Source organism: Hydra vulgaris, chromosome 04, assembly GCF_038396675.1.
Source record: "Hydra vulgaris chromosome 04, alternate assembly HydraT2T_AEP".
Lineage (NCBI taxonomy): Eukaryota > Metazoa > Cnidaria > Hydrozoa > Anthoathecata > Hydridae > Hydra > Hydra vulgaris.
Window position 1 is genome coordinate 42,743,144 of NC_088923.1, and position 22,016 is coordinate 42,765,159.

At 27.6% G+C, this 22,016-nt stretch overlaps 2 protein-coding genes across 2 annotated transcripts; one reads left to right on the plus strand and one right to left on the minus strand.

Moving 5' to 3' along the window:
- The first annotated feature begins 9,690 nt into the window (after nucleotides 1-9,690).
- Nucleotides 9,691-14,596, plus strand: LOC100203193 (protein disulfide-isomerase A6). Its single transcript, XM_065796398.1, has 8 exons — nucleotides 9,691-9,945; nucleotides 10,048-10,186; nucleotides 11,142-11,326; nucleotides 11,964-12,049; nucleotides 12,148-12,272; nucleotides 12,386-12,499; nucleotides 13,658-14,078; nucleotides 14,270-14,596. Exons 1-8 carry the CDS (start codon nucleotides 9,930-9,932, stop codon nucleotides 14,495-14,497), a joined length of 1,314 nt encoding a protein of 437 aa, XP_065652470.1. The 5' UTR covers nucleotides 9,691-9,929; the 3' UTR covers nucleotides 14,498-14,596.
- Nucleotides 14,597-15,860: 1,264 nt separating this feature from the next.
- On the minus strand, nucleotides 15,861-16,721 carry LOC136079423 (zinc finger BED domain-containing protein 5-like). Its single transcript, XM_065795160.1, has one exon. It carries the CDS (start codon nucleotides 16,719-16,721, stop codon nucleotides 15,861-15,863), a length of 861 nt encoding a protein of 286 aa, XP_065651232.1.
- Nucleotides 16,722-22,016: the final 5,295 nt, after the last annotated feature.

The following is a 22,016-nucleotide window of genomic DNA, read 5'->3' on the forward strand; positions in this document are numbered from 1 at the left end:
TACGTAAGGCTAGTCAACACAGATAATATTATTTTAAGGTAGGCTTTTATAGCTGTTCTAATAGAAAAAGCAAAAGCCGTTAAAAAGATTACCAAAATGCATTTCTGGCAAGTAAAAAATGGAAAGTTTTTGGTTTCAAAATTGTCTAATATTTTCTAAAGGGCTTGTAAAACAATTTTAAAAGTAATATTTTTACTTTTCTAAAAAAAATATTTTTTAAACCTATATTGGGAATAGGGAGCATTGAGGGCATTAAACATTAAAAAATTAATTAAATAATAAAGTATAAATAAATAAAGCTGCGACCCTGTGGTTGCGTGTGTTCCATAATTTCGATACCGAAAAACTATAGTTGAGAACTTTAATAAAAATATAAAGTGCATTTTTTTGTCAAATAGAACATGGTTTTTTTAATCATTTATCTTCTTTTTTGCGACATTGATTGCGTCGTTTTATTTGTTGTTTTTAAAAATTTTATTTTTCGTTAAGAATTTCACGGTTACGACCGTATGACAAAAGAAACACTAAATTGCTTGTAAAAACATCAAGTAAAAACTATGAAACTAATCATATTTTAATATCAATATGTGTTAAATACACATAGCCAATAATTTTTTTTTACCTTGTTGTTCGCTCCATTAAGTCTGACAAAGTTGTTTTGTTCAGCAATGGTAAAAAGTAAGCTTTCAGACCGTCGCACTACATAGAGTTAATTTTAAAGTTAAAGACTTCAATACTTTAACTTTTGCATATTAATTATATGATAGTATTTCAAATTTCTAGAAAGTTTCAAATCATTTCTATTTTTGGTTCATGTTTTACAATTTAAAAAGCGTCAAATGTTGCGTCGGTCACTCTCGCGGAATCGCCCATAAATAGAATATAAAGAAAGAGAGTATAATATTCAGATTGAGAATATTAGTCGGACATGAACATGAAAACAAAGTATATTATAGAACATGTTATTATAAAACATATAAGAACTGATTTATAAAAATTTAAGGTGGTATTTTGGCATTAATTCTATTATGTTATATTTTACTTGTTATATATATATATATATATATATATATATATATATATAATATATATATATATATATATATATATATATAATGAATTATTAACATATTAGAGTTTAAAAATAGAAAAAATAAACATATATTAAAAAAATTTTTTTTTACTGACTCAGCAAAAAAAGTTGAAAAAGTTCATATTACAAGAACATAAATATCTTAAGATTACATGAACATTTAAAGTAGAAAATTTGCACAATGTTAGTGTAATATTGGAGCTAGTGACTGAACTTAAAATTAATAAAAAAAACTTAAAACCATCTAAAATGGCAGACTTGATAGTATAAAATTACAACTTTAGGCATTTAAAAATAGTTTTAAGGCTCATTACAGCTCAATCTTAAATAGATATATTTTTTATGTTAGGTTGTCACTACAAGTAAGAATAATGAACATATCCTAAAAATTTGAAACTAAAAGATTTTTTATTGAGATATCAATGTTTTCCTACAGTTTGTCAAAAAAAATGAAATTGATTAAAATCAAGTTTAAAAATAAAAATTATACTAAATATGCAAAATAAATCATTAAAAATCACAAAATTATGTTTAAGGTAGTATTCTGGTATTATTTTAGTAAAAGACAAAAGGAACATTTTTTTATTTTTTACCAAAATAATACCAGAATACTACCTTACACATAAAGAAATGAAGATTCCACGAGAAGAAAAAAGTAAGCTCTGTTGAACATCTAGACGAACTGAATAGTTTGCAAATCAAGTGGACTAACCCATTTAGTGTATATTATTGAGGAGACAACGATGACAAATGGCCCAATTTGTCAACTGAATCATGCAGGCTATACCAAACTTTATTTTTAAACTTTTAAAAGATTAGTTCAGGAAATAAGAGAATTAATCATAAAATCTATTAATAAAAGTTATATCTTTTTATATTGTAATTTTATATTATTTGTGAATTGTAGAAAACATTTAAAAGTGAAAACAATGAATCAGTATTCTAGTTAATAAGATTTAATTTGATTTGTAAATATTATTTATCAAATTTTTATTGGAAACTATTAATATTTTTCAATTTAACATCGTAATGTGGAAATTGATCAGATAGTACAAATTAGACAGTTGTTTTCAAAAAATTTGGCCTTTTGAACCTGACAATCCTTTACATCTCTGGGATACATACAAAGCTTTTATGATGGAAAATTTCATTCACCTAACTTGTCTATGTGAAAAAACATGCCCCGCTCGCATGAAACCCTGTAACGCTTGCTTCTGCTAAATTTCAATTTCAAGAAAAATAGTAAAACGGAAATATTATAAATATTATAAAAAGAAAGTAAGTAAACAGTCATTTTTTTTTTTTATACATGTTTTATTTTACAACTACAAAGTAATTACAAGTTACCAATCACTGATTGGCAGTAAAGATATACAAATTTAAATCATAAATATAAAGTTCAAAATATACGAGGTAAATAAAAATATAGTTGCTTGCAACTCCGAGACATGAATAAAATAAATACCAATTACAAAAATATAATAACGTGTAAGTAAAAATAATCCGAGAAATATATCTCTATATTCCTCCAATTAAAATAAAAAATACAATAAATAAAAATAATCTGCTGGTTTTTTTGAGGAGAGTTTAGATGTTTCACTATAAGTTAATTTACCACATTTCAAAATAATGTTAGTGTATAAATACGATAAAAACAAAATTTGTGTAAGATTGATTAAAAGAAATACTTATTTGTAGTCATAGGAAGCTCGCAGAAGACTTAAATCAGTCTTGTCATCGAGTACCTATTTCTGAGACGTGTAATACACATAAAAAATCAGTTTCATACGTGGTATATATATATGTGTTACATATATACCTTGTTATTAATATTACTTTTATTATCGATTTGTATTAAAAGTTAAGTTACATTTATTTATTTATTTATTCAAATTTAAAAAAATTCCTTGCAGTTGTTTAATTTGATTATTGTAGTTTTTAGCTTTTTTTTCAGAGAGTGTTCGTTGTTTAAGTTTAATAGTGGTTCGTTTCTGGAAACTAATTTGTTAAATAAATAGGGACCACGATATGTAACTGAGAATTTTGAGAGTCTTGTTGTTTCAAAAGGTATCTTAAAGTTGCCTGTTGCTCTAGTATTGTATTTATTTATATTGTTTTTAAAAAAGTGTGCTGTAAAATGCTCTGGAACCAGACTTTATAAATATATTTTGAAAAATATTTATTTGGAATATATTTAGAGCGTTCATTTGTTCCAGTAAGGGTTGAGCATGAGTAAATTTGCTTTTGTTGTATACTAGTCTTGAAGCGTGTTTTTGACGTAATTAAAGTGGTTGTAATTTAGATTTGTGGGTACTGCCCCATGCTATATTGGCATACATGAGATAGCTATGTATGAATGAGAAGTAGATATGTTTTAGACTTTTTTGTGACAAAAATGGTCTTGCCTTGTAAAGTAAACCTATGTTCTTTGATATTTTTGTGTTTATGTAGTTTATGTGGGGTTTCCAGGAGATGTGTTCATCAATTAGAACTCCTAAAAACTTTGTATTCAGAGCTCTTTTGATGGATATATTTATTTTTTGGTATATTTTTTTCTATATTAATTGTTGGTAGGTTCAGGGGTATTTTTTTAATTTGTTGATTAGAGTGAAATAGTATATACTTAGTTTTTTCTATATTGAGTGACAGTTTATTTGATTTAAACCATATGTTAACTTTTTTTAGTTCAGCATTTGTTTTTTCATAGAGGTCTTTGATTATCTTTGACGAATAAAATAAGTTTGTATCGTCGGCAAACATTATAGTTTTAAAGATATTAGAGGCGTTTGGAAGATCGTTTATATAGATAAAAAACAAAAGAGGAGCAAGAATGGAGCCTTGGGGTACACCATGTTTTGTTTTTAGTAAATTTGAGATTCTTTTTCCAAATAAAATATAGACATACCTTAGATCAATTTTGGCAGTTCAAGCTTTTTTGTTACAATAATAAGAATTTTATTATAAATTTTTTATTAAACACCAAATGATTTTTTTTTACCTTGCTGTTCGCTGCATTAAGTCTGACAAGTTGTTTTGTTCAGAAGTGGTAAAAAGTAAGTGTTACGACCGTCACACTACGTAGAGTTAAATTTTGAAAAAAGTTGAAGACTTGAAGCTGAAACTTTTAAATACTAAATTATATAATTTTACATTTCTGGAAAGCTTCAAGTAATAATATAATTGCTATTTCAAAAAAAAAAAAAGTTTTAAGCAAAAAATAAGACGTTCGTAACAAAGTATCATTTGCAATTAAAACTTAGAAAAAGTTCTACCATTAAAAAAACATTTAAATAAAGTAATCTTATTCAATAAAATTCAAATAAAATACTACAGTTAATAAAAAAAAAAAAAGTAAAAAAACCATTGAAATTTAAGAAAAATTAAAATTAAAAAATAGAACAAATTTTAAAATAAAAAGTTGTAATCAGAAATTTTAAATCGAGTAAGCTAGAATGGCCACTATGGCCACATGTTACACTTACAGGTTATTTTTTGGTGTATTTTGACATTTTCAATTATATTATAAGAATAATAAAGAAAGGCCCATCAAGTATTTAAGTTTGCTCCTTATAGCACCAAAATAAATTTAATATCTAAGGTGCTTCTTGCAGCACCAAAATTCTTTTTTTATTATTTTTTAACACTTATCATTATTATTAAATAACACTTATTAGAATTATAACTTATTATAATTATTACAACACTTATTAGAACTTTTACAAATTCATGAGCTCTTATAAGTGGTTGCAATCTTATGAATGAATCTTGAAATCGCTCAAAATCTTTTTGTTGAATACAGCAAAAAGATTTTGAGAGATAAATTAATTTTTTTTTATTAAATAATAAAAGTTAATTATTGTAATTTAAAATATTTTTATCTGTTAAAGATTTCCAAGAGACTTTTTGATAAAAAAAACCTCATTTCCTAAGAGTTGTACAATAAAATTTACAAAATAAGAATTTTATAAATAAGAATATGACATAAAATTAATATTCTTAAAAAAATTAAAAAAAAGAAACAAATTGTAAACTTTTGGGAAGCAATTAGGCTAATAGTATTGTGATTTCACAGATATACTTGACATCTGTGATCGCACAACAGTTTAGAGTTAAAAATTGGAAACCTAAAACTCCTGTAAGCGCTAATATACATAATAATATTTTATAGCACTAGAAAAATATAATTAAAGCATAATTTTATAATAAAATTTAATTAAACTAATTTCAAAATAACTTAAAAATATTAATAAATAGGTGAATGAAATCTTCCATCATGAAAGCTTTGTATGTATCCCAGAGATGTAAAGGATTGTCAGGCTCACAAAAGATCAAAATGATTGAAAACAACTGTCTAATTTGATCTATCTCAAGATCTATGTCTATATGAAACAGTTATAAAGTATTCAAAAAAGTAACACTTTACTAACCAACTACTTAACTGCAAAAATGATGAACAAAAAATGTGGCGCATAATGAAAGAGGTAATAGGTAAAAAAAGCATAAAGACTATTGGATTTTCCAAAAAACTCATTATAAATAATCGTGAAATTAGTAATGATTATTCAATATCTAATTCTTTCAATCGTGCGTTTGTTAATACGGTACTAGTTTGGTTTCAAACGTAAAAAACAATAAAACTAGCTTCGAATCATACTTAATCTCTTAAAACGATTTTATGGAAAATAATAAGTTATCTGAAAAAGAGCTATTTAAAGCTTTGAATTTATTAAAATCAAATAAACGTAATGGAGTTGATGATGTAAGTAGCAATATAATAATTAAATCAATATTTTATTTAAAAACTCCGCTTTTGCACATTTTAAGTCTTTCTTTAGAAGTAGGATTCTTTCCTGATAAACTAAAAGTTGCAAAGGTCATACTAGTAATAAATTCTGGAGATGCAACTTGCATCGCAAGTTATAGACCTATTTCAATACTACCATGCTTTTTAAAAAAATTAGAACATATAATGTATAAAAGACTGTATTATTTCTTAGATAATAATCTAAGATAATAAACATCCTTTATAAATAATAAGTTAAACAATTTGGATTCAAAAATGTTCAACTCACTGGTCAGGCAATTGTTCATCTTGTTCATGATATTCTTAAATCATTTGATGATAATAAATATACTTTAGGCGTTTTTATTGATCTCAACAAAGCTTTTGACACTGTAAGTCATTATATTTTATTAACCAAATTGAAAAACTACTGTATTAAACACTCGAACCTTAAATAGTTTAAAAGCTACCTGTCAATTAGACAGCAATACATTTCTCATAATTACGTAGAAACTAACATTATGAATATAACTTGTGGGTACCACAAGGATCTATATAAGGACCGCTAATTAAATTTTAATTAACAGTCCTAATATTTTATATGACCTCTCCATGTTAAATATAACATGAGATGTCATATAAAATATGAGATGAGAGGCCTTATAAAATATATTGAAAATAAAATATCAAGGAGCATTGACCTACTTTGTAAGGCAAAACCATTTTTAAATTCAAATTGTAACAAACTCTTATATTTCTCCTTCATTCCTAATTTAAATACGCTAACCTTTATTTACTTAGTTAATTATACTAAATATCTACCGAATAAATATTTATCATCTTCTTATTTTTATGTTCAATATTAATGAAATTATTATTCCAAAAACTTTTAATCCGTTATTTAAAACGAAGCAGAATAAATACTTCACTAGATATTAAATAACACCTACATACAACCCAAAAATTATTTTGCAGAGGACCAAAGGCATAGAATAAAATACACATAACTGAACTTAAAACTCTAAAAATATTTAATGAGTTAAAGGCAAAACTTAGACAGTTATTACTAAAGAGATATACCAAAAAACTATTTCTGAAATTGCAATATACCCTTATGATAAATGAAAAGTATATTAATTTTAGAAAAGATTGAGTTAAATGATCTTAGTAAGTTTTTACATTTATTTATGTCTTTATTTGATATGTGTTGTTATTCTTTATATTTTTGATCCTTAAACTTTTTTGTGTTCTGAAGTTTGATATTAAAAAAAAAAAATTAAATTCATGGTTTTCAATAATTAAAAATTAAATATTTCCGTGTTTTTAGAAGAATATTTGGCTAATGGCTAATGGATTAAAACCCTAACCCTAACTAAAAAATTTCCGCAAGGTATTGCTAAACAAAATAGCTCCCTCCCCTAATTGGGGGTGTGGGGTAGCCTCAACTCTGGGTCGAGGGTTTGTTTTCAATATTACTCATCTTGCGTAAGACTTGATTTGCGTTTTTGCGTAAGAATGAATACTTTTTAATTATAAAAAAAAGGATTGGGTTAGGGTATTTCAAAAGCGTACGTATTTTTTAGGGGGGAGGGGGAGAGAACTTAAAAGTACGCATTGAAACAAGGAGAGGGGGATCAAATATCTAAATTTTTAGTGTACGTATTTATGGACGACCCCTATACAGGGTCTTAATAAACGGGAGGGTTGGAATTTTAAAAAAGATAAAAAAATTTTCAAAAAACGAAAATATTAGAAGAAAATCATTAAGCTTAGAAAGTAATTTTTTTTTAACTAAAAAAAAATCTAAAAGAAAAATAGCAATAACTTTTTTTCATTTACTTTTTTGGTTCCAAAAGGTCCGTGCATCATATTCTGTTACCATCCAACCTTTTATTGCGCATTAATCATTCTATTTCCCTATTTTTCATCCATCAGATGTTTTGTCATGTGATGCGTATTTTTTAAGATACTTTAATTGCCTAACTTGGCTCTATAATCAACTAGCCCCTATCTACCTTAAAGCATAAAACAAAACATAATTTTGAACAATTTACTGGTATGAATCAAAAATTAATGTATTGTGAGAGAAAATTAAAATCATAAATAATGCAGACCATAAAGTTACACTTCTTAGAAATCCATACAGTGTGCCCAAAAAATCTTCAAAAATTAAAGCTTAACTAGTGACAACTATATCCATCTTTCACTAATGAGTAATCATTATAATGAGTATCATTTTAATTTTCACAGATATATCTGTGCTCATTTCCAATGGGCAATAAACGTTCGTTGAACGTCTTTGGGTGACGATGACGGTTAGTTGGAGTTGAACGGTGGCGTACCACCTTAAGGACGTCCGACGAACTTGTGATGACTATAATATTTGTGCCCGCTGAGCAGTTAAAAGGTTTAAAGCAATTATTAATTTTTATTAATTAAAAAACTAATTTTTATAGTTTTTATTGTTTTTTATTTATATTAAAAAGAATTAAATTTAATGCAACATGTTTCAGTTAAAAAAATAAAAAGGCAAAAAGAAAACTTACAAATAACACTACATTAGATATCCACGTAAAAGTTAATCCTGAAATTAAGTTAATGATAAAAAGTTTGCAAATGATTTGATCAAAACAGTGTTTACAAAATATCTTTAAAAAAATATATAAGACCACAGTTTTATAATTGTCTCCTTAAGTACTCAAATTTTGTTAATTACAATAGATCAATCAATAGACTATCTATAACTTATTATTTGGGCCTCTCTCATGGGGCGAATCCAGACCATCTAGTAAAGGGGGTGATTTTTAGGGTTTTTTAATACGGTAGATCAAGACCATCAAGGAAGGAAGGAAGGTCAACGATTTTTTGATTCGGTGGATCCCAACTCTAATAAAAACGGGGAGGGGGCAATTTTCAGATTTAAATCAGAAAACTTTTTTAGTCAGTTTTTTAAGAATATTAGACTTACACTGTTTTAATCGATGTACTTATGAAATTACGTCATACATTGGTATTCCAACAGTCCGATTTTTTTGCATCATACAATTTTATTAAAATTTTTTATTACTTTTAAACAGTCTCCCTACTTTTCTTTTGTTTTCAAACAACAAGTTTTGTTAAATATATGAATTTACGAAATTATTCTTTTCAAAGTTTTTATGGTGGTGGGTGTGGAGGGGAGATTGCCCCATCGCCCCCCCCCCCCTATGGATCCGCGCTCGGCCTCTATATGGATAAACTATAATACCACATATTATTTGGGAATATTAGATTTCTTACATAAAAATTATTTCCTCAATATAGAAAATGATCAAGATACTTTGTGGAAAAGTTTAAACTACAATATAACGGGGTTGTTTTAGTCAAAAATGTTTCATTTAGTTGATTAAAAAAGTTTTATTAATTTATTATAACGGTAGAGGTGACTCTTAACAAATCAATACCATTTAAGAGTTAGTGAAAAAAAAACAACAACCTTTTACTTAATGTAACTTTAAAATTGTCATTATTCTCAAAAAATTAAATATATATTTTTTAATAAACTTCGCGTTTAATTAAAATATTCCAAACTTTGGCATGAATAGTATATAGAAATGGCCGGATTATGTATATTGCCAAGCCCCAAATATAGTGAAAATTACAAATATTTAAACATGAAAATCAAAATAATAATTATTATTTATATAATAAACTCCGAAATTTAAATAATGGCTTAACAAAAGAAAACAAACAACAACAACAACAACAAAATTATTAAGCTTTAACAAATTTATTACTCGATAACAAACTTATTATTAGACAACGATTTATAATTAGATATAGTTAATAGATTTTATTTATTTTTGATTTTAACTTCGTTATTGTAGATTAAAAATTATATTTAGTCAAAATGCTTCTATTTCGACAAGCAGGCTATCAAGCTTGATAGCCACTCTAGACACGTGTAAAAATTCCGTCCAATCAGCATAAACCACGAATCCGGAATTATAGTTAAGAAGTGAGCAAAACAAACCTGACGAGGGAGAAAGTTAAACTACGAAATAAAAATCGAAAATGTTTAAATATCTAGGTTAGCAAAAATTCCTTACAATTTCGTCGTTACTTTAAAGACTTTTTTTTATTACTTCCTAAGTTTATTTGATAAAATAATTTCTTTTATTTTTAATTGTAGGTGTAGGACTAGCGATAATTTATGTCGTAAACGCTCTCTATGAAAAATCAGATGATGTAGTAGAACTTACTGGTGGAAATTTTGATCATTTGGTAAAATATAGCGACGAGATATGGCTCGTAGAGTTCTATGCACCATGGTAAAATAAAATAGTTGTATCTAGTATAATGATCATTCTAATAGGTTTTATTTAGGCACTAAGTTTATTATTTATTTTTCTGTAGGTATTGATATTTACATGTTTTAACTTAGACATAAAGATATTACCTACAGAATATTAAATAATTATACATTAAAAATTATTAATAACGATTTTTTAACTAAATAAAAAGAAAAAAATTGAAGATAATAAAAATTTCTATATCCACAATTATAATTTATATATTTAGAGAAACGTATTTTAATTTTTTGTTTTCATTGTTGTTGTTTTTTTTTAATTTAATAAATCATCGTTGAAATAAAACCCGTCTTCTATTATAGTATTTTAAATTATGATATAAATGCAATTTTATTTTAACACATATTAATAGTTGCCCTTGCTTAGAGTTTAAAAATTATTACTTACAGAAAATATTATGTATAAATATTTTAATTTTAAAAAGTATTTATATATTTTAGTCAATATATATATGCTCACTGACTTACTGAAAATAAAATATTTCTAAATCAATTGATGCATACACAAGTAGTATTTAATATAAATAAGTAAAATCTGCTTTGTCTAAAAAAGCTCAAAACCATGTCATTTTTTCATTAAATTTATACTGTTTATCATAATTAAAAATTTTTATTTTAATTCCATAACATATTTTTTTGGTTTTATAAAAGTTTAAACATATTTGATTAAACTATTTAAATAATAATGAATAATAAATAAAATTTTTTTAGGGATTTTGGCATCCCATCACTTTTCATAAAAAACAGGTTTTTATGAAAACTGATATTAAGATGTTTAAAATTTATTATTTAAATAATTTATTCATTATTTAGGTATTTTATTCTAGTAGCGAATAGATTTTTATACAACCATAAAAAAAATTTATCAAATTTTATGGTTTAATATTTTGGGTTCTTTTTTAATTTTTTTTTTATAGGTGTGGTCATTGCAAGAATCTTGCACCAGATTGGAAAAAAGCAGCAACAGCGTTGAAAGGCATAGTTAAAGTTGGTGCTGTTGACATGGATGTTCATGGTTCAGTTGGAGGTCCTTATAATGTTCGTGGGTTCCCTACTATTAAAATATTTTCTGGTGACAAATCCAAACCACAAGATTACAATGGTATGACTTTTATACTTAGAAATTATCTTATTTTAAATATCTAAGAAATTTTATGTACTAAGCTATTTAAAAAATAATAATTTGGGCAGCAGTAAAATGGATCTCCAAAGAGCCTGCTAAACTTAGTTTGGTGAATTTTTTACACCAGCTGCTTGTTATTAGGGCCAAAAGAGCAGAGGTTATTGGCGTATTTTTTTAGTCTTGAGTATAAAAAAACAATGCTTTCTTTTTTAAAGTTGTTAGCAAGGATACTGAGTCATAAAAAGGGTTATTTATTTCTTTTTTTTTTTCTTTTTTTTTTGGTATCAAGGAGCTATTAAAATTTTTATGGAATAAAAAATTAAGACTTATAAGCCGGAGGAACCATTAGTTTTGAACTCAGAATCCTTATGTTTAATTAATTTTTTTTTAATTTCATCACTTTTAGTACTCCTGGATACCAGAGACTAAAAATTGATTGGAAAAAATAAATTTCAAGTTGAGTTTTCGAGTTTTTAAACAATAGAGGGAAAGAAGACCACTATTGGTCCTCTTATACAAAACCTGCATTCTGTCCAAAGAAAGTAGTTATAAGAATGACATTTCTTAATTTTTTGTTTACTTGACCATAATGTTATATGAAGCTTTAAATCTGTAGGTGCACGATCTGCTCAAGCTATAGTTGATGAAGCATTAAAAGTTGCATCTGCATTGGCTCGTGAGAGACTCAATGGTGGTTCAAAAGTTAATATCAAGTTTTTTTTTTTTTTTTTCATGTTTTAGTTAAAGGGAATCTGACAGTAATATAGTAACTATATGACTATAAACTTATAATATTTTAGCGCTCGTCAAGTGGAAGTAGCAAGAGTGGAAACACAAAAGATGTTATTACTCTTACTGATGACAATTTTGAAAAGGAAGTCATTGATACAAAAGATATTGTTTTTGTTGAATTCTTTGCTCCATGGTAATTTTTATATACTTTGAAATGTTTTAGTCTTTTTTTACTTAATGATGTTATTTTATTCTTTTAATTTTTGATTCAAAAAACAAACTAGTACTTTATAAATATAATTATAGGTGTGGTCATTGTCAACGTTTAGAACCAGAGTGGGCAAAAGCTGCTACTGAACTTAAAGGAAAAGTAAAACTAGCTGCATTGGATGCAACACAATACCCAAATACAGCTGGAAGGTATTACTTTTAAAAAAATATTTAAATGTATAGATTTAAAATTAAAAAAAAAAAACCCTTACTATAAATGGTTAGCTTTATAGTTCAGATAAAAAGCTGTTTTTTAAACTATATAATGAGAAATGCTGTTTTCCAAAAAAGAAATCTTAAATTAGAAGTAATCTTTTTATTTCTCTCAAAATCTTGAGTTTAGAGTCAGTTATTGATTATTTTCCACCATTCCTAGAATATATCTCTCAACTACCTCCCCCCTCCTCCTTCAAAAAAAATTCCTTGGATTTGTAGTCAAATGTTTGTAATTTTTATTTGACCTTTGGAGTTGTGGAATTCCTTTTACTTATCGACTATGACTTTATAACAAAAGTTGTGTTGTGGAATTCCTTTTACTTATCGATTATGACTTATGGCTATAAAGAGAATCAAAATTTATTTTATAATACTAAGTTTAAGAGATCTTAAACTTAGTATTATAAAATAAATCAAATAATATTTATAAACATTGTTATTAAAATTGAGTTTAAATATTTTTATCATATGACATTTGTCATATTAAACATAATAATAAACATAACAGATTTTACAGATCAAATATATCATATGTCATTTGTCAAATTAAACATAATAATAAACAACAGATTTTGTGGCAGTTTCTATATAATTTACAATTGACCACTGAATCTTTTGTTATAAAGTTTGTCGTCATTGTCAGGGTTGCAAAATCCCGAAAAGAAATCTTAGGTTTGGAGTCAAGTATTGAATAATTTCCTCATTTCTAAGAATAGTGTTCCTGCAATTAATATTAGATTTATAATCAAATATTAATTATTTTATTCTCACCTTTTGGGGTTGTAGAGCTCCAAAAATGCTTAGAAACTTTTGAAATTCATAAGAAAATGGTACAGGAATTAAAGAGTCCTAGAATTTGTCATTTTAAATCTGAAGTTATAAATATATGACTTAGAATTAATGTGAAATATTTAACTAAAAATTCGTAGACTAAGAGTAGATTAGAGCCCAGTTTTTTGTCAACTTAGCTCAGAAGTTTCTAAACATTATTTTGAACCCCTAGAGTTTTTTTTTTTTTTTTTTTAATATTATTTTGTTATTTGCATAATTGCATTTTTTGCTTACATGTTAAAATAATCATTTGTTTATTAGGTTTAATGTCCAAGGTTATCCTACCATCAAATACTTCCCTGCTGGAGCAAAGGATTTTAATTCAGCTGAAGATTACCAAGGAGGGCGCACTGCAAGTGACATCATTGCTTTTGCTCTTGACTTGCATTCTGCAAATGTAGATCCCCCGGAAATTCATCAACTTACCTCTGATTCAGTTTTAAAAGATAATTGTAATGAAAAACCACTTTGTGTCGTTTCGTTTTTACCAGATATTCTTGATACTCAAGCTGCTGGAAGAAATGCGTATTTAGATCTTTTACGAGAGTTAGGTGAAAAGTATAAAAAGAAGTTATGGGGTTGGGTATGGACAAGTGCTGGAGTACATCCCAAATTAGAAAAAACACTTGAAGTAGGAGGATTTGGATATCCCGCTATGGCTGTTGTTAACATTAAAAAGAAGGTAAATTTTTTTTTTTTTTTTTTTATACGATTCTGTTAAAGGAAGGTACCTTATGCTAAAAATTTAAAAAAAAAAAATTTAATTTTTTTTGTATCTATAGCATCAGATGTTTTCTTGAAATTATATTTGGTATTTTTCAGTTGTTTTTTTTTAATACTATTTAACTTTACTAAACTTTTTTTTTAATTTAGATATTTGTTTTACTACGAAGCGGCTTTGGTCGTGAAGGTATTGATGAATTGCTAAAAGGTATCGCTGTTGGTCGTGGTCGAACTCAGAAGTTAGAAGATGGTTTGCCTACTCTGTCAGATGCACCTGCTTGGGATGGTAAAGATGGGGAGTTGCTTGTAGAGGAAGAAGACATAGACTTAAGTGATGTAGTTTTAGATGACGAACCCGAAAAGAAGACTGAGCTTTAAACTTGTTGCATTTCTAGAGTTTTTTAAATATTTATACTTATATTGTTTATTTTTATGTCTAGACAAACTTTTTACAAGAATAAATCATTAGTCTCCAAACATCGGGTACTCTATTTTATACTTTATCAATGGAATCATTAATGGAAGAGATGACATGAAATATTTATAAATGGAAGTGGCTCGTCGAGTAATTTACAGAAAGTGAAAAAAAATTCTGTAGCTAAGAATCTCAAGCTCAATGTGGGTCTTTTTTTTAAAAGTGAAAAAAAAAAATTTTCAAGACTCTAAATGTAATTTAAAAATTAAATGTTTTTTTTTTTTTTTTAATGCATAGAACATGGGTTAACCTAAGAGCCATAACGGCTAAAAAAATTCAAAATAGTAATGAAGAGCCACAAAAATACAAAATTAAAATTTTTTTTTTTATTAACTTGAAATCATAAAATGAAATTCACATATATTAAAAAGATAGAAAAAGCTATAGTTAATAACAATTATTATTGGTGAAATGAAGTTTAATGTGATTTCTGGATTTGAACTTTTTTTGATAATTTGATTAAATTTGGCTGATATTTCGTTGAATGCAACTGTAGTAGAGCCTGCGTACTTTTATCTGTTAACCTACTTCGGCATTTATTTTTAATAAAATTCATCGATGAAAAAAATTGTTCACAATTATACGTTGAACTAAAAATGGTTAATGGACCAAAAGCATGTTTTTTAGAATTTATATAAGTATTCGACAGTGAAGTCCAGCATTAGAATATGATATCATGTGGCGTATCTTTCATGTTTTCTTCATAGATAGCGATATGTGCAAGCATTACTTCAAATTTATCAGCCCAGATACTTTTATTCCGAATCTCGACAAGCTCCAAGTGCAAGTCTGCAATATTTATTTCAGGAAATGCATTTAAGTCCATTAATGTCAAATTGCATTTTAATGGCAGCATTACAAACTTTAATGTTTCCTGATATTTCCTGAAAATTGAAATCTGCTTGCAAATTGGTGAATAATTGTAGTTGTTATCTTAAAAAATTGTTTACAATCAACTTTTTCTGCTTCTGAAATTATTTTCATCCTGAAGTTTCGTAAATTATTAAAATATATAAATTGGTCTCCTGAAATATCGTCTAAAAATGACTGTAATTTTTGTTCAAAAGTAATCAGTTCTTCTAGTAGGTGGGCAGATATATTTCCTTTTCCTTGCATCTTCAGATTAAGTTTATTAAAATGTTCTGTCATATCAAGCAAAAAGTAAAAATTCTGCAGCCATTCTGAATTCTTTAGTAGTTTGCAATGTTCTTCATTATAATTTTTAACAGCTAAAAATTTAGTTATTTCACTTAAGCATTCAGAAAATTATTTTAAAGTTTTTCCTCCTGACAACCAACGTACGGCTGTGAATGTAACTAGTTCTTTATGTATAAAATCCATTTCTTCTAACAATGCTGTAAAGATTCTGCGATTTAACGATTTTGCTCGGATGAAATTTACTATGGGCACAATGACTTCCATTACATTTTTCAGCTGTGGTATTGCTCCTAAAGATTTTGCAACCAAAGCTTCCTGATGTAAGATACAATGAGATGAAATAATTTCATGAGAAATATGACTGGAAAATAGTTTGATAAAGCCTTTGTTTTTTGCAATCATAGCAGATGCTCCATCAGTTGCAACGGATACTATACGTTCAATGTTTATATTTTTTGTTTCCAAACATTTCAAAACTGGTTCTGCGATATCTTCCCCTCTCGTTTGTCCCTTCATAGGCAACAATTCAAGAAGTTCTTCTTGTACACCGGAAGCTGTTAAGTATTTGACCATTACGCAACATTGAGATATATCAGTGACATCTAAAAATTCATCAATAGCCAGAGACAAAAATTCAGCCGTTTTAATATCTTTTATTTTCATGTTTGAAACCTCTTCTGCAATATTCAAAATTCGTTCCTTCACGGTTCTAGCCGAGAGTGGTATATCTTTAATCTTTGATAGTATTAAATCTTTATTTTTAAGATCATTATATAAAATTCCAGAAACAGTATACATGCAATCCTTCAAAAACTCACCATCTGTAAATGGTTTACCAGCTTTTGCAATTTGCAATGATAATGCGAAGCTTGCTTCAGTTGTGATCGATCCGGAATGAATATAATTTGAAAAACAATTTTGTTGAATTAACTGTTTTCTTTGCAATTCATTAATAGCTTTTTTCTGCATTCACCTTCGAGATATTTTTGGGCAAATTCTTTAATTCATTTTCCTTCAAAATGTTGTTCAACATTGCTTGATTTATTATTCTGAAATTTCACAGAACATACTAAACATAGAGGACTATCATCACTTTCTATAACTGCATATTTTTCAGTCCATAGTTTATTAAATCTTCTTTTTTCATTCGCAACCTTTCTTTTTTTGGTGCTCATTTTGATCTACCAGTTTTAATGCGTTAAAAAAAATAAAAAATATAATTGAATACTAAAGCTAAAATAAATAATAATTAACTTACCAGTCTTAATATATCAAAAAAGCTAAAATCAAATTACAAATACAAAATATATTTGAATAATTGAAAGTCAAAATAAATAATAATTAAAATAAGTTTGTTATATATAATATAAACTCGAATAATTGTTCAAATATGTTTTTGATTTTGTACTTTGCATTCGAAGCACCGTCGCATCAACGATATGTTTCATTTTCATTTTTGAAAAAATTGGCAAATAGGCATATAGTACATAAAAATATGTGCAAATAAATTTCAAAAATGATTAGTTTTCTCCTTCATTTTTGAAAAATTGGAAAAAGTAGACACATAAAAAAATAGGACATAAAATTATATGAAAACCTAAAAAACATAGAGACAAAAAATAGTGCATAAATATATGGAGGAAGGAGGGGGGGGGGGGGGTAAGGGAATATAATTTTCTTATTCATTTTTGTAAAAATTTGCCAGTAGTCTTATTCATTTTTGTAAAAATTTTTGTAAAAATTATGCCAGTAGTCGGTAACCGGCGACTCCGTTGCCGCTGGTCCCCGACTACTGGCATAGAAAGACTATTTATGAAAGTATATCCTAGTCGTTCTGCAGATATTTTGAAGAATTATTTCGGTAAAAAAAAAAGGAGGGGGGGGGTAATTTGGGGAAATCGTAGTGAAAAATATTTGTTTTTTTTAAATTAAGTTTTCAAGTTAATTTTGCGCTTTATGATATCTCGTCTGACCAGACACCTAATTGGAAACTGTCTTTTTTCTGTTAGGGTAAAATTTATAATATTAGAATAACTTATAAGCTATGTTTATCTCTCTCAAAAAGCGTTTGTTTAAATAATTTAAGAGCCTTTTTCGGTACACCCTAGCCAAAAACAAAACCAATAGGATTCTGAAACAACAACAAAAAAAAGATAAAACTTTGATAACTATAAACACTTTTTATTTTATGTAATATAATTTAATGGGGTTCAAATACGAAAATTTTTTTTGTTCTAAAATCTCATTGGATCCTATAAGGTTTTATTGACTAGGGCGATGAAGTGATAATTTTTTACACTTTCAAGTATTTTGGGTTACTATTGATGCTTGAGTTTGATACAACACGGAATAAAAATGTATTACGAGTTTCGAGAAAGTTCGATTCAAGAAAAAATTCTTATTCCAACTTTTTTGAGAAAAAATTATAAAGTTTCAAAAAACAAGCGATATTTTAAAAATCCTCGAAGTCATATTTTTTTTCGTCATAAGTTATTTTCCTTCGAATAATTAATTTAAAATTCAACTTTTTCACGTCGGTATTTCCTAGATAAAAGTTAATTTTATTGTGATAGATATCTATCACAAAATTTTGAAATAAAACAATACTTTTCGAAAACAGATTTTAATCAAGTAATTTTGTTTTAAAAACAGGCATCACATAGTTTTTATTTATTAGAAAATGATTAGATAAAATAGAACTGTTGAGAGAAATTCAACATCTGAACCTTCATTTTCCATTGTCGGAAATCCTTAGTCAGACTTGAAATTTGATGCTGCCACAAGTTGTCGCTCGCTTCTTTTTTCTGTGCATACTGTTCTGCAATTTCTCAACCCATTTCTTCTCAATTTTTAACTGTCGGTGGTTTGATCTTTACTTTTTTTCTTAGAGAGTCAGTTTTTCGGATGTTGTAGACTCCAAGTTCTACCTTTACGAAATTTTTATGTTGCCACTTCTCGCATTATCAAGTTGCAGTGAGAACAACTTCTCACTGCAACTTGATGCTGCGAGAACACAGAGTCACTCCCTTGCAAATTCTGCTAGTAGAGATAGGTGTGTCTTGTTTGTTTACCTCCATAATAGAGGGTCAACTCTGTGTCTTTCAGGTATCTGAGGCTTTGTTGTCATAAATGTCATATTAATAACTGTAGAAATAATTTCTAACTTTGGTTTTAATTTACAATATTCTTCATCTTTTTATTAATATACCCAGAAAATTTCACCCCAAATATTTATTAGATCCGGAGTATTTTAGGAAATAAAATCGATCTTTTATTGTCCTTATCTCATCAATTCAGCAATGCGCAATTTATTTTTTCCTTTCATTCAGTGATTAAAAAAAAAACAAATACAATAAATTTATTTATAGTTTGATTAAGATGATCTAAACCAGGCCCCTCTGTGCTGACAAAAAAAAAAAAAAAACACAGGCGCCACAGACAAAGCAGCAATTGTGTCTCTTAAAGTTACTTTGTTATACTGTCTTTGAAAGCATTGCCTAATGGAGCGTTCACTGATGCTTGGGAAAGCACATTCCATGGGACAACAACTCTATTTGAAAAAAAAGTTGTGTTGTTCTTCACAATTTCATACTAGTTGGCCTTTTTGGTTATGCCCTCTCAAAATATATTTGGCTTTACTGTTTGAAAGTTTTTGTGCGGCGAAAAAAGTTCGAGTTGACGCGTGATTTTAAATTGCTCGATAAGATCTGCTCTTTTACGGCGTTCTTCAAGTGCTGTTAGACCGAGCTATTAGAAGCAATTTTCATAGGACAGGTGTTTAATAGATGATAATGTTTTTATTGCTCAATGTTGGATTTGTTTGAGGATATTAATCTTGGACTTAAAATGCGGCAACCAGACTCGCAAAGCAAACACAAGGTGGGAGCAAATGTAAATGAGATGCAATGTGCGCCATAAATAGAAACTGAGAAATTTTTTTTGAGTTGCTCTTGCATTCTATTTGCTACTGATGGGGCTGACTTTACTTGTGGTCTGACGTTAAGGTCATTGGAGACCATCACACCAAGGTCTCGTTTGACTACGGTCATTTCGAGCGGACAACACATGTCGTTGACGTTAGCCATTGAGTATTTGCGCGTCAATTTGTTAGATGCGCGACCAACATGAATTACTTTGGATTTCTCAATGTTGAAATGCATGAGCCAAATATGTGACTATTCCAATGCTCTGTCAATGTCAGCTTGGAGAGTGATGCTTTCTAACTAATTTTTAATTATGCCAACAATTTTACAGTCGTCAGTATATAGTTTCATATGATAAGTGATGCTGTCAGGCAGGTCATGAAGATTTCAAAGAACAATGAGCGCAAGACCAAGTTTTGAGGCACGCCACTAGTGACCATTTGCCATTCAGATGTGATGCCGTTGATGATCACTTGTTGACTTCAGTCGCGCAACCAAACTCAAATCTAGTCAAATGTCTTTGCAAAGTCTTTTACATAAGGCGTCTACTGCGTGAGTGCAATCTATCGCTTCGATCATGATGTTCCGAGTTTCTAACAGGTTTGAGACGCAACCCTTGCGATAGACAAAGCCATGCTGCTTTGGAGTAATTAAGCCATTAGCAACACAGTGTTCCATTATTGTTTAAAAAATACTTTCTATCATTTTGCATGGAATAGATGTGAGCGAGATTGGCCAGAAATTTGGTGTGCAATAAGTATAGCTGATCATTAGAGCGATATCCTTCTGGTAACTTCTCGTGATAGTCGCTTTTAAATCCTTTATATCTGCTGCTGCTTTAAAAGCGTTGGTGGCTATTTCTTCGATTGTTGATGTTGTTGACAAGTTTTCAAATTTTTAACATTTAATCTAATATATTTAAATTAAAATTTAGACTTATTAGCACAAATACTATGGGAAGTTTAGGTGCGTTTTTTTCTGATGAATTCTATTTTTTTTTTTTTTTTCTCTCCTCGATTATTTTTAATGCACATAATAACTTTTTCATTTAATGAAATCAGTCTAACAAATTTTTATTTTAAATAGTGGAGAAATATCTTAAATAAATATAGTTTGCGAAATAATAACTAATTAAAAGAAACCTTTTGCCAAACATTAATTTTAATCAATTTTGTTTAGGTTATCGAGCACCTTATCTCTGGAATAAAATTGTCCAGCCTAATTTGGATTCATCTATTTCTTTTTCTGTTTTTAAAAACAAGTTAAAGAATGTTATTTTTTCAACGGATAATATATTGAAATATTTTTGATATATTAAAATATTATTTTAACCATTTATTATTTCAAATGTTTTGGATTATTATTTTGGTATAAACTGTATTATTTTATATTATATTTGTATTGTAATTTTTATATGGTTCAAGCGACAAGATCGATATGATCTTTTTCCAGATTCCATGTTTATATGTTTATATTACATGTAATCACGACATGTTAATAATGTAAACTAAAATATATATACACACATATATATATATGTGTATATATATATATATATATATATATATATATATATATATATATATATATATATATATATATATATATATATATATATATACATATATAAGCAAAGCGTACGGAAGTAAGCAGACGCTTTTTCACCTTTTTTTATTTCCTTTTTAGTTTTGAATCTGGAAAATGTTTAATTCTCAAACAAATTTTATACAAAAATATAGAGAAAAAAAATTTGATAAAATGGGCAGTTACGCTTGTCAAAATTTAAAAGAAGTTTTTTTTATATAGCGACCAAAATTATATATGGGTTATTTATAGACATATGATACATGTTTATAGAGGTTTTTGGAGCCAAGGAATTCATTTCCAAGCTCAATTTTAAGTTTGGAATGGTCTTGATTATATAAGTGATCATTTTAGAGGTGGTCAAGGATGACCCAAAAATATTTTGATGGTTTTTCAATTAGATGGGACATGTTGTTTGTCTAAATGTAATTAATCGGAGTCGGAAATTCAAATCTGGACATATTTGGTCCATAGGGGTAATCATGACCGCACAGGTGGTCATTTTAGGTGTATTCATGGATTGTCAAGACAGTGTATTCTTTATTTTTACATATTTTATAAACTTAATTTTTTTGATAATGTGAGTATGAACATGTAACATACAATAAAATTTTTTTTGTCTGGGGTCTGAAGAACTTCCTGTGTGCCATTATCTTGTGCTCTACTTGGGGCATATAATACAAATTATACAGGCTGTGCATTTTACAAATGTACAGTCGTACATTTTTCACGTTTTACTGATAAAGTTTGTTAGGGT

Excerpts from the sequence above, each read along its gene's own strand:
- LOC100203193 (XM_065796398.1), top strand. Across the intron at positions 10,187-11,141 it reads GTAGAGTTCTATGCACCATG|GTGTGGTCATTGCAAGAATC; the intron begins GTAAAATAAAAT and ends TTTTTTTTATAG. Across the intron at positions 12,273-12,385 it reads GTTGAATTCTTTGCTCCATG|GTGTGGTCATTGTCAACGTT; the intron begins GTAATTTTTATA and ends ATATAATTATAG.
- LOC136079423 (XM_065795160.1), bottom strand. The coding sequence starts at position 16,721 with ATGCAGAAAAAAGCTATTAATGAATTGCAAAGAAAACAGTTAATTCAA.